Consider the following 14,254-nt stretch of genomic DNA (forward strand, 5'->3'; position numbering starts at 1 on the left):
ACTATGCTTCTGGCATGCTTCACCTCTGACCTCGACGAGCTAGTGGCCAAAGCTGAAGAACGCAGGCTGATTATCACATACCAGTTTAATGGGAGAGTAACTTAAGTTAGTGGTTTGTTCCAAAGTACGAGATGAACATTTTTGTTCCTTGACGGCTCAAGCTTTGCCAGAACTGAATCTAAAACCAAACATCAATCTCGACGCCACAGTCGACCGCAGTCTCACAGCAAAGTATTCTGCAGGAGACACAGAGGCTATTTCCTCACAGTTTATTCAAATATCTCAGTTTAAGGGCGTTTCAGTGAAAGAATCTTGGATTTGACACTTTATCCTCGTGGAGAACTTCAACAGGGAAGAACCAAACTGTCACAGAACACCACTCAGTGTCACGTCTGCCTGTCTGTGTCTGACACATGGCTGCATATGTCCCTGCGTCTAGGTCATGTTTGCCCGTGTTTGTTGTCAAGTTGACACAACATGCGGCTCCATCACAACAGGAACGTCTCCGGTGGCTAACCATGCATATAAATGGGCCCTCGACCTCACAGAAGCCGCCTGGAGGGGCAGGGGTGGGGGGGTGGGGACGAGAGAGAGGAGACGACAGCGTAGCCCCTGGACCGCCCCACGACTGATGTGAGGAGGAGAGCTGAGGCACGCCGTGTGTGCCAGAGGCAGCTGCTGCCGCCGTGCTCCATTGCTGGCTGCAGAGTGATCAGGGAATAGGGAGCAGAGGTTCCCGAAGGAGGGTCCATGGACCCCCAGAGGCCCTTTAAAAAAGGTCCAGTGTGGGGCCGTCGTTTCAGTTTCTCATGTAGAGCAAACCAACCATTTCTATAAAACATACACCCACAACCAGGCGTATAGAGACGTACAGGCTCAGGCTTTGAATGAATTGAATTATTCTGCGAAGCCCCAACTGTTGAACTGCAAAGAAAACACGCTGACTGTGGTGGATATGTGGCTTCACATGTGAATCCATGCGATACATCTTAGAATTGTCTCTCCTTTTCCTTTCTGGATTTTCAGTCAAACATCTTAAGGGTTCTGGGTTCAAAGCCGACGACTGACCAGGGCATTGCTGAGTTTGCCTGTTATATCAACCCCCGATACGCTGGCTTTATCTGTCTATAGGGTGAACCTCGCCTCTTGCCCAATGGGAGTGGCCCCACCATCCCCATGACCAAGGGTAAGCAGTAGATAGATGATGGATGGAGGCACTTCTACTTGGAGTGGCTACATTTCCAACCATTTACTTATAACTTATAACAATTGATATTAACTTCACTTCTCACTTGTTCACTAGTCTTCATGTTACCTCAACGGTTGAGGCTCAACCACAGCATGACCACAACTAGTCTTGTCACAGCTAGTAAGTTACTGGGGCAACAAATATCCCAAAATCCACCACTGTTCCAATCTGTAAGCCCATTTGCATGATTCTTCTTCAGAGGTAGCCCCTGGGGTAAAAGCACTTAGGTTAGGAAATGTAAAAAAGTAGAACCTTTCTTGGGAATTCTGTTTAAAGCAAAAAGAAAAGGTGAAGATACTTCCAGAGGTCTAATATTGTTCGTACCTGAGAGTCAGAGGGTTGTGCATCAGTCAGCAGGACAGCAAAACAGAGACACTGAATTATTATACTCCTAAGAGAAAATATAATCTTAGTCTCATCCCAAAATACATATGCAACCTGTATTGAAATTTACAATTAGCCATTACTTCATTTTCAGGGGTACAATTTTACAAATGCACATGAACTAGGCTGCATGAAACCTTTTTGAGGAGCCCTGATGCACTGGTTTGAATGAAAAATGAAAATAAAAGTACTGGACCACAGAAAAGTGAATGGACAGTAATGTTAGGAGGCAGAGTGGAGCTGCTAGAAGATCATACATCTTTATTTTTCATCTACTGGAAGACAGCAAGGAGATTCAACACGCATCAAAGAGAATATAATAACTTCCACTAGTTTCAAACACAAACCCCCTGATGCACTGGTTCAAAAATATGATGTATCTTCATAGATTTGTTTTTCTGGAAGACAGTTTAGAGCTTTAACGTGCGTCAGAGTCTATCTAGCTGCAGAAAATAACAACTTTGTTTAACAAGTCTCAAACCCAAAAGGTCAAAATTGGCCATTGCTTCATTTGCGGGGACAAACTCTATCGAATGCACTAGAGGTTGCATGAACATTTTCTGGGGATCCCCGATGCACTGGTTTGCAAAAGAACTAAAGATATGTAGTGGACCACAGAAAACTACACGTACATGTTATTCTAGGAGGCTGAGCTTGCACCTTCATAACTGTGGTTAACTAGTCTCAAACAGCTGTATGTGTGTATGAGACTTAGAATGAGCCAATCCTTCATTTTCCGGGATATAATGGACATAAACTTGAGGCTGCATTTGAGGACACCTGATGCTAAATCAAAAGACAAGTATGATCACACATCTTCATATCTTTGTTTTTCATCTTCTGGAAGACAGCAAATAGAACACTAAATCAGAGTCTGTCTAGCTGTCTAGAAAATAATAAATTTGGTATAGTCTCAAATCCAAAAGTCAAAATTGGCCATTGCTTCATTTCCAGGGGTAAAATGGATCGAAAGAACATGGACTAGAGGTTGCATGAAAACTTTTTTGGGGACCCTGACATACTGGTTTGTATATACACAACAAGAAAATCACAGTGAATGGACTGTAATGTTAGGATGAGCTTCCAGATGACTCTTCATATCTTTGTTTTTCATCTTCTGGAATAGAGTCTGTCCATCTTTCTCTCTCTACCTCCTCTCCTCTTCTAACCCCAGGCCCACGGTGTGGCCACAAAACGCTGGGGCTGGAGTTCACGTTAAAGCAGCTCTTTAATTATAGGAGGAGAGAGGGGGACAAGGAGGGGATGTAAATAGATGAATATATAAACGCACCACTTCTTTTTTTTCTTGCATCAAGCACAACAACAGCATGCAGTGAACCAACAAGCCTGTGGAAGCAGCCTGCAGCAGCCCCTCAGCTTCTTCTTCTTCTTCTGCTGCACACACACACACACACGCACACACACACACGCACACACACACACAACTTGCAAGCTCGAAAAGCAGACCCCACCCCCCCCCCCAATGAAGTAACAGACGTTTTCACTGCAAATCCACGCGTGTGCATGTCAGGAGAGGACCAGCGCCCAAATCATCCACTTCGCAAAGTAGCAGAAAAAGACGAGGCGGTGGTGGAGAGAGGAGGAAACACGCAGCTGTGTGTGTGTAGCTGTGTGTGTGTGTGTGTGTGCGTGCGTGGCTACAGAGGAAACACTGGGGATCACTGAGGCAAAGCACAGCGAGTCCCCAAAAACACACACACACACACAGACAGACACACGCACACGCGCGCGCACACACAACCGTGAATCCTCCACATGAGCTGAAACACCCCGAGCAACAACATCCCTGCAGGAGAAATAACATGCGGACACAAACCTGGAGAGGCGAGGACACTTCTGCCACTGACGCGCGGAGGTCCGGAGTTTCTGTCTGTCTGTGTGTGTGTGTGTGTGTGTGTTGTAAGAGAGAGAGAGAGTGTGTGTGAGTGTGTGTCACTCAGCGGTGTTTTCTCTCTCTCCCTCGCTCTCTCGCTCTCTCTCTCTCTCTCTCTCTCCTCGCTGGTGGAGATAGCGCTGATGTTTCCACTTCCTCTTTTCTTCTGCCGTCTGCTGGCTGCTGCCTCTGTGGTGCCACACCGAGGACGCATGGCTGATGACTGGGAGGGCGCAGAGCGGCACCATGGAAACGTGTGTGTGTGCGTGAGGAGATCACGGTCTCTAAATCGAAATGTGTCAACGAGCATCTGACTTACACAGTCAACCAAGATCTCCCCAAACTTTACTAATATCATGATTGCATTTAATTTATACGTGGATTGGATGTGACCAAAGATAGTAAAAGTTTCTGTGACCCTGTATTAAAGTTAGTGACCTGTTATTGTTTATTTTAAAACCTAATTAACCTAATATGCTTTTATGTATTTTATGTTTTTACTTTATTTTTATTTTATGAATTCTATCTTGCTGCATTTTATGTATGAAATATCCCATATGGATCATCATAAAAATAGTTATTATTATTATTGATTTACTCCAAAGCTTTTAAACGTCTTTTCAAAATCTCACAATACAACAGTATTTTTTTCTTCTTTGTTTTCTTTTTAGAAGAAGAAGAGAGAGGAGATAGAGAAAAAAGATTTGTTTAAAAACTGTAGAAGTTCTAACTGGAGATAAAAGAAACTAGTGGCCAAAAGCCTTTTAACCAAATATTGAAACGCAATTTAAAAGTTACATAAATGTGTACTCAATATATAGCTCTTAGTAACTTCTAATGGTTATTACAAAATGTTGATATCACAAAGTATATGTTCTGTATTGCATGTAAAGAACAGGTGTAAGTAAAGAAAAAACAATAGATTTTTTGATGAATGCCTTTAATCAATTCAGTAAAATGCTTTTTAAAACAACTGGGCACTGAGCTCCCCTAGTGGATAGCACCATTGCCCACACTGTCTCAACCAATGTAGATTGATGCATAAAAGGGATTTATGATAAAATATCTCTGAGCAAAATAACAAACAAATAAACAATCAAGGATGAGCAGCTTTCTCCGATGGCTGCCTCCAATCTTGCAGGAGGCAAAGGAACAGGAACAGTGATTTCAATAATTCATGGTTATTGAACTGTCTCGGCCCTACACACAAACACACACACACACACACACGGACACAGACACACACACGGACACAGACACACACACACACACAGTCTGTAGGAACTAATTATGTCTGTCTACTGTTGCCTTATGTTGGGAACCATTTTAACGTAGCTCAGCACAACACAACGCTGCAGCTTCATTAGATTTCACTTATAAAGAACAGACTATAGGACGACATCACATACGACAGCAGCTCTGAGCCACATGAGGCCTCCTCCCTTTAATTTTGTCAGTGATTCCCGGCTGTTTCTGATATCAAACCCAGAGTGTGTGTGTGTGTGTGTGTGTGCGTTTGACGGTGAAAGAGAGAGAGAGAATAGTGTACAGCAGACAGTCCTGCAGCTCATCCATGTCTCCACTCAGCAGGAGCAGCAGGAGGAGGATTAATACAGGAGCCCCTGTCCGTCCCAATAAATAATCTGGAGCGGCACATCCAACAGACAGCTCCCTTCCTCTCTCCCTCTGTGAAAAACACAGGATACACAGCCCTGACGGTTTAAATGACTGTTTGTGTACCCGACTAAATTATTAATTTGACTTTGTAAGTGGGCTGTGAGGACAAACAGGATGGGGACAAAAATAACAGAAAACAAACTGATTTTTTCATTGCAGTGTGATAATTGAATGGAGCAGCTGTAGAAGAGACTTGGGTCAAATAATATTCTTGACTTGAACCCATGTTGATGGCATCAGTTTCATGTGGTTTTATGTGAGACCCCATTTTACTGCTTAATCCTTATTTCTAATTGTTCCTCTTCTTATTAGAGAAAACCAGCAAAACAACTCGTTTATTCCGCAGTTTTATTGTTGTCACCGAGTAACGGTGACTCTTGCGTCCGTGGCTCCAGCGTCGAGGCGACATCAGAGCTCTCACAGACCATGTAATCCTTTCATATGAGACAGCAAAGAGAGAGTGCAGTGGGTTTGTTAAGCCAGGCCATATGGCATCATGCAGGCTCACAATGCTGCACGATGTTCTTCTGCATCCAACAGAATTCAGTTGTTTCTTGTTTCGCATCACGCAAGGTCAAACCTTAGATCGGGTTCCTTTTTACGTGTGCACAACACTTGTTTCCTTTACCTGCTTGCGTAACCCATTTGAATTTGGACACATCCTGTTTCTCAACCTCTGGCTGAACCACTTGCACATCTGGTGTGAAGATGATACCACACAACCAGAATAGAAACACTGCACTGCATTAGCAGGCCTCCTCCTCCCAGTGCAGTTTCAGTCTACAGACCTTTTTCTTTCCCGGATTCATATGAGGTCCCTCTGACCTTTGACCACTGAAATCTAATCATATAATCTTTGAGTCCAAGTGTCAGCTGATGAACATTTGAAGAAATTTCCTAAAGGCAGATTTGAGATGTTCAAGAGGACAAAACCTTCTTTGTGAGGCCACTGTGAACTTGACCTTTGACCCCCCCCCCATATCTTATCAGTCTCTGAGTCTGTGAACATTTGTGCAAAATTTCAAAGGGTTCTCTCAAAGCGTTCTCAAGATATCGTGTTCACAAAGCCAAAAATGTGCTTTATGAGACCGCAGTGACCTTGACCACCAATATCCAATCAGCCTAAACATTTGGACTAAATTTAAGGAAATTCCTTCAAGACGTTCTTGAGGTATTTCGTTCACAGAAATGAGACGCGCCTTTCTCATTTGGCAAACATCATTCACAAAATTAAGAGCAGTCCTCTGGTTTTAAGAGATTTAAATATCAAAGTTATCTGCACACACGTTGATCCTCCGCTACTATCGGCACAATCAGTCTGGAACTTACTGTGACCTGTCCCTTGTCCAGGAAGACAGAGTGCTTCAATAAAGACTGAGCTGAACAAACTGTCTGTACGTGGCACAGCCTCCCTCTGAGCTGCTCCTGTGACTGGATCTCATCTGGGAGATTCATTGTTCTACTCAGACAGAGAGAGAGAGAGAGAGAGAGAGAGAGAGAGAGAGAGACATGTCAACGTGGAACAGACGGTCTCAATAGAGCCGGTCCAAGCTGCAGATAAAGGATGGGCAGAGCTGCCAAAACAAGGAGAAAGAGGAGAGAGGGATGAGAGAATGAAGAAAACGATGCTCTCCATCAGAACTATAATGCTTCCACGGCTGTGTAATCTGTCACTCTCTGATGGAATTGTAATTGCTACACAAACACACACTCCCCACAGCGTTTTGAGCAGCTCAGGAAGCCTAAGACGCAAATCTAAATGGATATCTAGTTTGCTTTTTCCCTGTGGGTCTACTGTAATTGTCTCTCTATCAGGGTCATTAGGAAGAGGGAATGTTTCTGGTTCATTTCCGCAGGGACTCTCCTCGTGACGGAGAGCGGCACCACCCTTCCTCAAATGTGAGCTGAAGATCAAGCTTTTGTGTGAAGTGGCTGCTGGTCTCGGCCAAATTTTTAATGTAAGAGAGGCCGGAGAACACGATCTGATGTGTGCATGTTAAAGACTGTGAAAGGAGAGTCACAGAAGTGTCCTCCGGCTGCTGACGGGACAAGATGAAAAGGAAAAATGTTATTCGTTCACTTTGGGAAGGTCAACCCGGGGCTAAGCTGTGTACTTTTTAATGCTCAGGCTTATTGTGTGCGGAGCTTTGCCGCACTATCCTCTCAAGATCTCGTTGTCACCGACATGAAAACCGGCGTCATGCCCATTAAGTCAGGGCCAATATGATAAACAGCTTTGTTTTTGTAGCCCAGAGTTGGATAAACAACGGAGAAGAAAAAATAGCCGTCTTTATTCTCAGAATCAGGGAACACATTCACAAACATTCCTTCCCCATCTCTGTGGCTTTTCAGAAAGAAAAAAAAAAAAAAAGCAAATAAGCATATTCCAACCTCAAATTATTCCAAATATTTATGTCCAGTCACAGACATTCAAACATTCTGGCTTGTGGGCAAACAAACTCGAACTGTACTCCAATTCCGTTTTTTTCCACCTCACTGTGTTAAATATACTCTACAATCAAAGTATTTGACACCAGCGAGGGATAAAAAAAAAAAAAATAGAAATCTCTTAATGACAAACTGTTTGCTGACATGCGACTGTGTCTTATTAAGCCCCATTAAAGAACATTAACTCTTACACCAGAGGGCTCAATTCATATCACTGTAGATTCATTACCCACACAGTTCATTCTTTTGACACACATATGCACAGAGGCACACATACACACACACGGAAACTGAAGCAGCTACTCCATATGACCCGCTGCTGTATGATCTAACATGACACGAGAGTATGCGAATGCAAGTCGTCACCCTGGAGCAAATCAGACGGCTGGGGAAAGTCATGCGCGGTGGATAATACGGTTTCAGAGTTTTCTCCCTGCAGAGAAAAGGCTTCAGGACGTCTCCAGAGAGCAGCTCGTACTCTGCAGTACACGCTTCACTACCGTGCAACATCTACCTCCGCTGCTACTTCACTCACAGGCTCTACTTTTAAAACAAGTAATTCATGAGCACTCTAATAACACTTAATCTGAAACGTCACTGGTTTTCGAAGACTTGTGCTTTCGCTTGCTCTTTCTCTTCTTCTTGTCTTTCTTCTTTTTGTCCTTCCCCTTATTCCGCTTCTTGCTGCGATGGTCATCAGAGGAGGACGAGGAAGAGGAAGAGGAGGAGGAGGAGGAGGAAGAGGAGGAGGAGGAGGAGGAGGAGGAGCTGTCTGTATCGGAGGAGGAAGAGGAGGAGGAGGAGGAGGAGGTGGTGTCCTGGAGCAGCTGCTGCAGCTGCTGGATCCTGGAAACAGGAAGGACATGGGAGGAGAGGAGGAGAGATTAGTAGTGCAGGAGGACAAAAAAAAAAAAAAAAAAGAAAATCACACAACTGATGCAGACTCGGATTCCCGGGGTTTGGCAAGCATGTCGAGTGTCCTTGAGCAAGTCATCGTCTTTGTCCCGGTGCCGACGTTTTCCGGACTGTGTGACACATGTCTACTTATGTCATGTATCTCCAATAACAGTGCGTGTCAGCTCTGCAGGTGTGGAGGCTTTTCAGAACACACGGGGATAAGGAGGTCATCCTGTCACTTAAATATGAGGCCGGAGCTCAGATGGGTTTATTCAATTTTTGTTCCAACACTTATTAACAAAGAAGGAGCAACCATTGCTGCACGTTACTTAAACCTTAACAAAAGGAGGCAGCTAAACAGCCACATTAGGATCCTACTTCAATCCCTGATACTAATGTTTTCCAGAAAATCCGCAGTAAGGGTAGTTACAAGACTTCAGCTGCTCCCTAACTAGGTCAGATGAATGAACATATCTACTTGTCAAAGCCAAATGCGGTTTATAATGGAGGACTGAAACATCACTACAATGGGGACGAGGCACCACAAGGAAGAAATAAAGAAATAAAGAGCTGCTGTTGGAGTACATGCCCTTTAATTATTTTAGACAAGTGAGCTCCAACATCTCAGAAAAGTCAAATTTTTGGAGACATTCAGAAACTTTACTATTCAGCCCTGAACCGTCCAGGCCTCATTACAGTGGGTGAGATCACACGGAGCAGAGTGATCATCTGAACGCCTGGGACGTCACACTACTCCTCAAAGTGTCCTCAAAGTGAAGTACATCATAAAAGCACTCTGTGACATACAGCTCCGGCTTTTTCAAGACAAATCTCGTCTTTCAGCTTAAAGGCTTTTGTTTCCTCGAATGAACTTTTTGAATAAAAGTTAAAATTCCTGTGTAGTGTCGGCGCTCAGTCTGATAGCTTCAGCGGGCATCAGATTCACAGAAAAAATGGAGTAACATCTCTAATGTCTGACACAACTACCCAGTGTTTCCCATATATGAAAATATGTGAAAGTAAAATTTAAATATAAAGAACTAGAATGAAGTTGTTTGCCTTCTTATTGTGGTTTAAATCCATGACTGTCCAGACTTGTAAGATGGTCAATAAAGACTTTACAGGAATTTGATCAAAGGTATTTACTGCATTTTGTCATAATTACTATACGAGTTATGGCCAAAAACATGTTTTGCGAGGTCACAGTGACATTTAACCTTTAATCACCAAATTCTAACAGGATCCTCCTTGAATACAAGTGTCCCAGATGTAGACAAATACCCTCAACAACAACAAATAATGGAACAGATGCTAGATCCTAATGACCTTGACATTTGACTGCCAATATCTAACCAGTTCATCCTCGAGTCCAAGTGAATGCTTGAGTCAAATTTGAAGAAAGTCTCTCATGGTCTTCCTGAGACGATTAAGCTTCTAAGCCACAGCCGTCGCCTGCACAGAAGCTTAAAAATGCCTAAAATATTTCATGCAATATAAGCCATTGAGGAGGCGCACTGACGACTGGCCATCAAATATTTTTCATCAATGAGCCCTTTGTGATAAGCTGCCATCTCAAGCAATACTTCAAACCCAATGTAAATTGGAGAAATTGGAACACAAGGCAGGGGTCGGTATGATTCACTTCCATCTCAAGGAGACTGAGGTTTATATAACCCTTGCATTCATTCATGAAATCACACATAAGCTGTGAATGTGGCTGCCCTGCATGTGAACACACACACACACACCTAGCAATGAGCCCTCACCACGAACAGACCTCGAATTCAAACATCCTGGTGTCAAACACTATTTGCTAGAAACTGGCACAGAGACCAGGCCACCAGGAGGGAATTTTCCAAATTCAGGGAAATGACAGAAAAGAGCGTAAACACTTAAGAACGCTTACACACACAAAAAAAAGGAAGAATGTATGTACCTGGTTTCTTTTTCATTCCTTTTGTTTTCCCGAATGATGTCGTACATTGGGTCTTCATGGGCCTGAAAGAATAAAACACAAATCGGTCATTAGCTATGAAGAAAGGAAATGAAAATCATATCAAGTTACAAGAGTTTTAAACACTCACGTTGGATCAAGGAAATTATCTCAACACATGACCATTGCTTTGATTTTAATGTCATGTCAGCACTTTTAAAAACCTCCCTGTCACTATATAAGCTGGGCAAATGTGAAACAGTTGCATTTATGGTAATCATTGCAGAGGCTTTGTGCTCCTGCAGTGAGCATTGTTCCATTTCAGGCCCATTGGAACAGGCTGTGCCCACATGTTCCTCAGTATAAACTAAAAGTTCCCCAACACTGTCGTTAACCTCCACCCGGGTCAGGACTCATGTCTCACCTCGCAATACCCAATACAATAATTGTGTCTAAATAACTATAAGTGGGCCATTTTCGTGAAGAGCGAGCGAACTCACCACTCTGAACTGCTCCAGTTTCTGGTTGCCTTTGATGAAGAAAGGACACTCCTTGTCTCCTGTCCTGTGACCGTAACGCTTGCACCTCCAGCCTGAGAAAAAACGCAGCGAATATCAATGTGTCTACCCAAAGAAAATAGGATAACTGACATGTCAGGTTCAAGGCTGCAGGTTTATATGCTATTGACTGTACTAGCTCATTCTGAATCTTTGAGTTAAATCTCATGGCCTTCTTTAGCAAACATAGTATAAACAGTTTGACAAATTAACTTATACAACAAACACAACCATACCGTAAGTAACCGTAACACCAGCAAACCTTTAGCTGAAAAGGAAAAAGCGCTGGAAAAAAGCCAGTTAGTGAACCTAATGTTACGGTCATATGTTTTTTCAGGATTCTTATTGAGCTGCAGTTTCTTTCTAATCAACACAAAAATATTCCTTCTGAGTTTTTCTTTCGTTAGCGTGATTCTTAATCTCAACCGAATTCTCTTGGAGTAACACACTCAAACATTCTGCTCATGTAGAGAGATGCGTTGCAAAATTGTACAAATCAATATCAAGGACCGACCATCTCTAATTCAGAGTGTTCACTGAAAAGAGCTTAGGTTTCACAGTGGTTCAATGTTCTACACTTGGAGTGGAGCTGCCATGAACTACTTGAGGGTCTTTGCTGAGTGAGACCACACAAATTATGTTTATCCTGCAAAAGTAGCTGCGTGTGAAACCTTTTACTCAGTTCTTTTATGCACCTTTCATTTACATTGAGGTCTTAAAAACGTTCCTTTAAACAGGATGACATATTCAAACATTCCCCCAAAGGATGGCAGAGCGACTCATGCTCGGATTATGCAGAACAAATGCCAGCTTGTGGACAGGCCTGGTGTGTGTGTGTGTGTGTGTGTGTGTGTGTGTGTGTGTGTGTGTGTGTGTGTGTGTGTGTGTGTGTGACTTCTCAAGTCCCTGGCTGTTCACACTGTATGAAAATGAGTGGGACGAAGGAATGAATGGACGCTGACTATAATGACAGTCTTTGACCAAAAGGGACAGAAGGTGGTCCCCACAGCACCATTATTAATCTGTAGTCCGTCATCAAGTCCGCTGCCCACTCATGATGGTGGTTTACTCTCACCTACACTTCTTGAGCTATAAATGATACTTTTATGCTTTTATTACAACTAATAATAGTCTTTATATAAACACAGGATACCCCCCCACACAGTCTGCTAACTGATCAGCGAGCTCCTGTTTATTCGCTCTTGCAGATGGTTGGTCACCTGCCATTCAGACTAATGTCCATCTGTCCTGAAACCTGTTGGCAGGTCTGATACTATGACGGACAGACGAGCGCCCAATAGGAGCAACTGAAGCGTTATTGTCAACAATGAAGTTGGAAACAAAAGTTTTTTTGTATCTGTTATGGAGACTGTAATAAACACATTACATTTCCTGTAAAACAAGAACAAGCAACTGCACGCCTGCCGACTGTTTACATTTGTCTGTTGCTCTGCGCTACATGACGTTTTGTTGCTCTGTTCTGCGACCGCTGGACCCATTTGCTTAGTCTAGTGTCCTTGTGATGCCAGGCTACTTTCAAGAGGTTTCAAAAATAATTTAAAGAACCTGTGTGTAGGATTTAGCGGCAGCTAGTGGTGAGGACACCGATGCAACCAGCTGAAAACCCCTCATCTGTTCCTATGATGGCTGTCAGGTAAAATAAAAGGTGAGGGGTATTCAGCTGCAACATGACACTTCACCACTAGATGTCAATAAATCCTACACACTGAGCCTTTAAGGCCTTGAGTTATTAATTTCCTGCAAATATAAGACAACTCCCAAATTTGCATGAACTTCAGTTGTCTCACTTCAGACAACTGAGAAATCCAGTTCAGGACTGAATCGAACAGAACGTCTGATGACGAGGTTTGTGTGTATGTGCGTGTAAGAGCGTGCAACAGAAATAGAGTTTGCTGAATGTGTTGACGCTGAGCATTCTTCTACTATGAAGAAAGATTGAAATCGTTATATGGTTGTCAGTGTTGATATTGTGGCCACAGATAAATCAACGTATGGCCACTGAGAAGAGTACAAATATATTTAAGTCATTATGAAACGGCAGCGTGTCGGAGGACTTCAGCTGAGTGGGCGATCCTTCATATGTGGCTCAGGACACATTAGTGAAAGGAATGTGGCAACACGTGTACGAGACCACGTACCAAAGTGGCCTGAGTGATCGGACCCGTTCAGGAGGGGTCAGATCTGTGCCTAGTGCTGATCTCTGTACTCACACTGCATCACCTTCACCTCCTTCCCCAGAGGCATCCACAGACCCCTGGTGGGGGCGCTTGCCAGGAAGGTCCTGGCGTCTTCATTTCCTGGCTCAGCAGGAATACAGTCCTCTGGCTTCTCATCGTTCTCCTGCAACAGAGACAACTGACTGACATGTGGCCATGAAGTGTTTCCACTGAGTTCCACCCAATCTGTGATTCCCACGTCATCCCCACGTCCGTCAGCTGCTGTGTCAACGTTACCTTTATGAGTCCTGGAGGAGGTTTCTCGTAGCTGCAAGGAGAAAAGTTGATTGTTACTCACAGACACATTCATTTTAAACTTACCTGTGACAGTAACACGGTAGATGAATCAGCTTTACACATGGAAAAGGACTTTGGGGTCAAATGATCCTGGACGTGAGACACTAACAGTTACAAAGATTGAAGTCACATATTTATAATTCATGTACAAGTTGACAGGCCGGAGCGGAGACACTCTGACTGACACTACTCACAATGTCTCCACGTGCTTCAGCTTCTGGACTTCTTGGTTGAGCTTTTTCGTGTGTGTCTTGAGTTTCTCCAGATCCTGTTTGGAGGACTTGTGTCTCTTGTGCTCTCGTCTGTCCTCCTTCTCTCTCGCTCGCTTCCTATCCGACATCGTCTCGATATCGACGAACCGTTCGCCCGGAAAACCATTCACTTAGAAATAAAGCTGCATGTGGGGATCATGGTTTCTATTTACGACTCGGTAAGGAACCCTGGCTAACATGCTAACCAGCGGCTAACTAGCAAACATTGCTGTAGTGCTGCTGCTGCTGCTGTACTTCCTGTGCAGCCGGGTTGGTTAGTTAAAGTCCAGCGCCACCTGCAGGACAAGGACAGTAACACACAATGTGCTGTAACACCGTCGACTGGATTTTGGTTATGTTAATTATTATATCTTTATATATTTAATATTATTTTATTAAATATAGTTATATTTAGTTAACTATATATATA

General features: G+C 43.4%; 2 protein-coding genes across 2 annotated transcripts in view; both read right to left on the bottom strand.

The window, feature by feature from the left end:
* The window catches only part of elmo1 (engulfment and cell motility 1 (ced-12 homolog, C. elegans)), a 105,030-nt gene extending 101,376 nt beyond the window's left edge, over positions 1-3,654 (bottom strand). The window contains exon 1 of the mRNA XM_035182790.2: positions 3,471-3,654. The gene's annotated coding sequence lies outside the window, so the exon portion shown is untranslated. The remainder of the gene's footprint in view (positions 1-3,470) is intronic.
* Positions 3,655-7,476: 3,822 nt separating this feature from the next.
* Positions 7,477-14,107, bottom strand: rp9 (RP9 pre-mRNA splicing factor). The gene is made up of 6 exons (XM_035183454.2): positions 13,768-14,107; positions 13,514-13,544; positions 13,271-13,400; positions 10,983-11,074; positions 10,486-10,547; positions 7,477-8,498 (listed from the first exon to the last, which is right to left on the bottom strand). The coding sequence occupies exons 1-6, from the start codon at positions 13,911-13,913 to the stop codon at positions 8,234-8,236; spliced, it is 726 nt and encodes a 241-aa protein (XP_035039345.2). The 5' UTR covers positions 13,914-14,107; the 3' UTR covers positions 7,477-8,233.
* Positions 14,108-14,254: the final 147 nt, after the last annotated feature.

Source organism: Hippoglossus stenolepis, chromosome 17 (genome assembly GCF_022539355.2).
Source record: "Hippoglossus stenolepis isolate QCI-W04-F060 chromosome 17, HSTE1.2, whole genome shotgun sequence".
In the NCBI taxonomy this organism is placed as follows: Eukaryota; Metazoa; Chordata; class Actinopteri; order Pleuronectiformes; family Pleuronectidae; genus Hippoglossus; species Hippoglossus stenolepis.

What these genes read in the sequence shown, in the direction of transcription:
- rp9 (XM_035183454.2), bottom strand. Translation starts at nt 13,913, where the DNA reads ATGTCGGATAGGAAGCGAGCGAGAGAGAAGGAGGACAGACGAGAGCAC. An exon ending in AACTGGAGCAGTTCAGAGTG is followed by an intron (nt 10,548 to 10,982) that starts GTGAGTTCGCTC and finishes TTATTCTTTCAG; the next exon opens with GCCCATGAAGACCCAATGTA. An exon ending in AGGAATGAAAAAGAAACCAG is followed by an intron (nt 8,499 to 10,485) that starts GTACATACATTC and finishes TCCTGTTTCCAG; the next exon opens with GATCCAGCAGCTGCAGCAGC.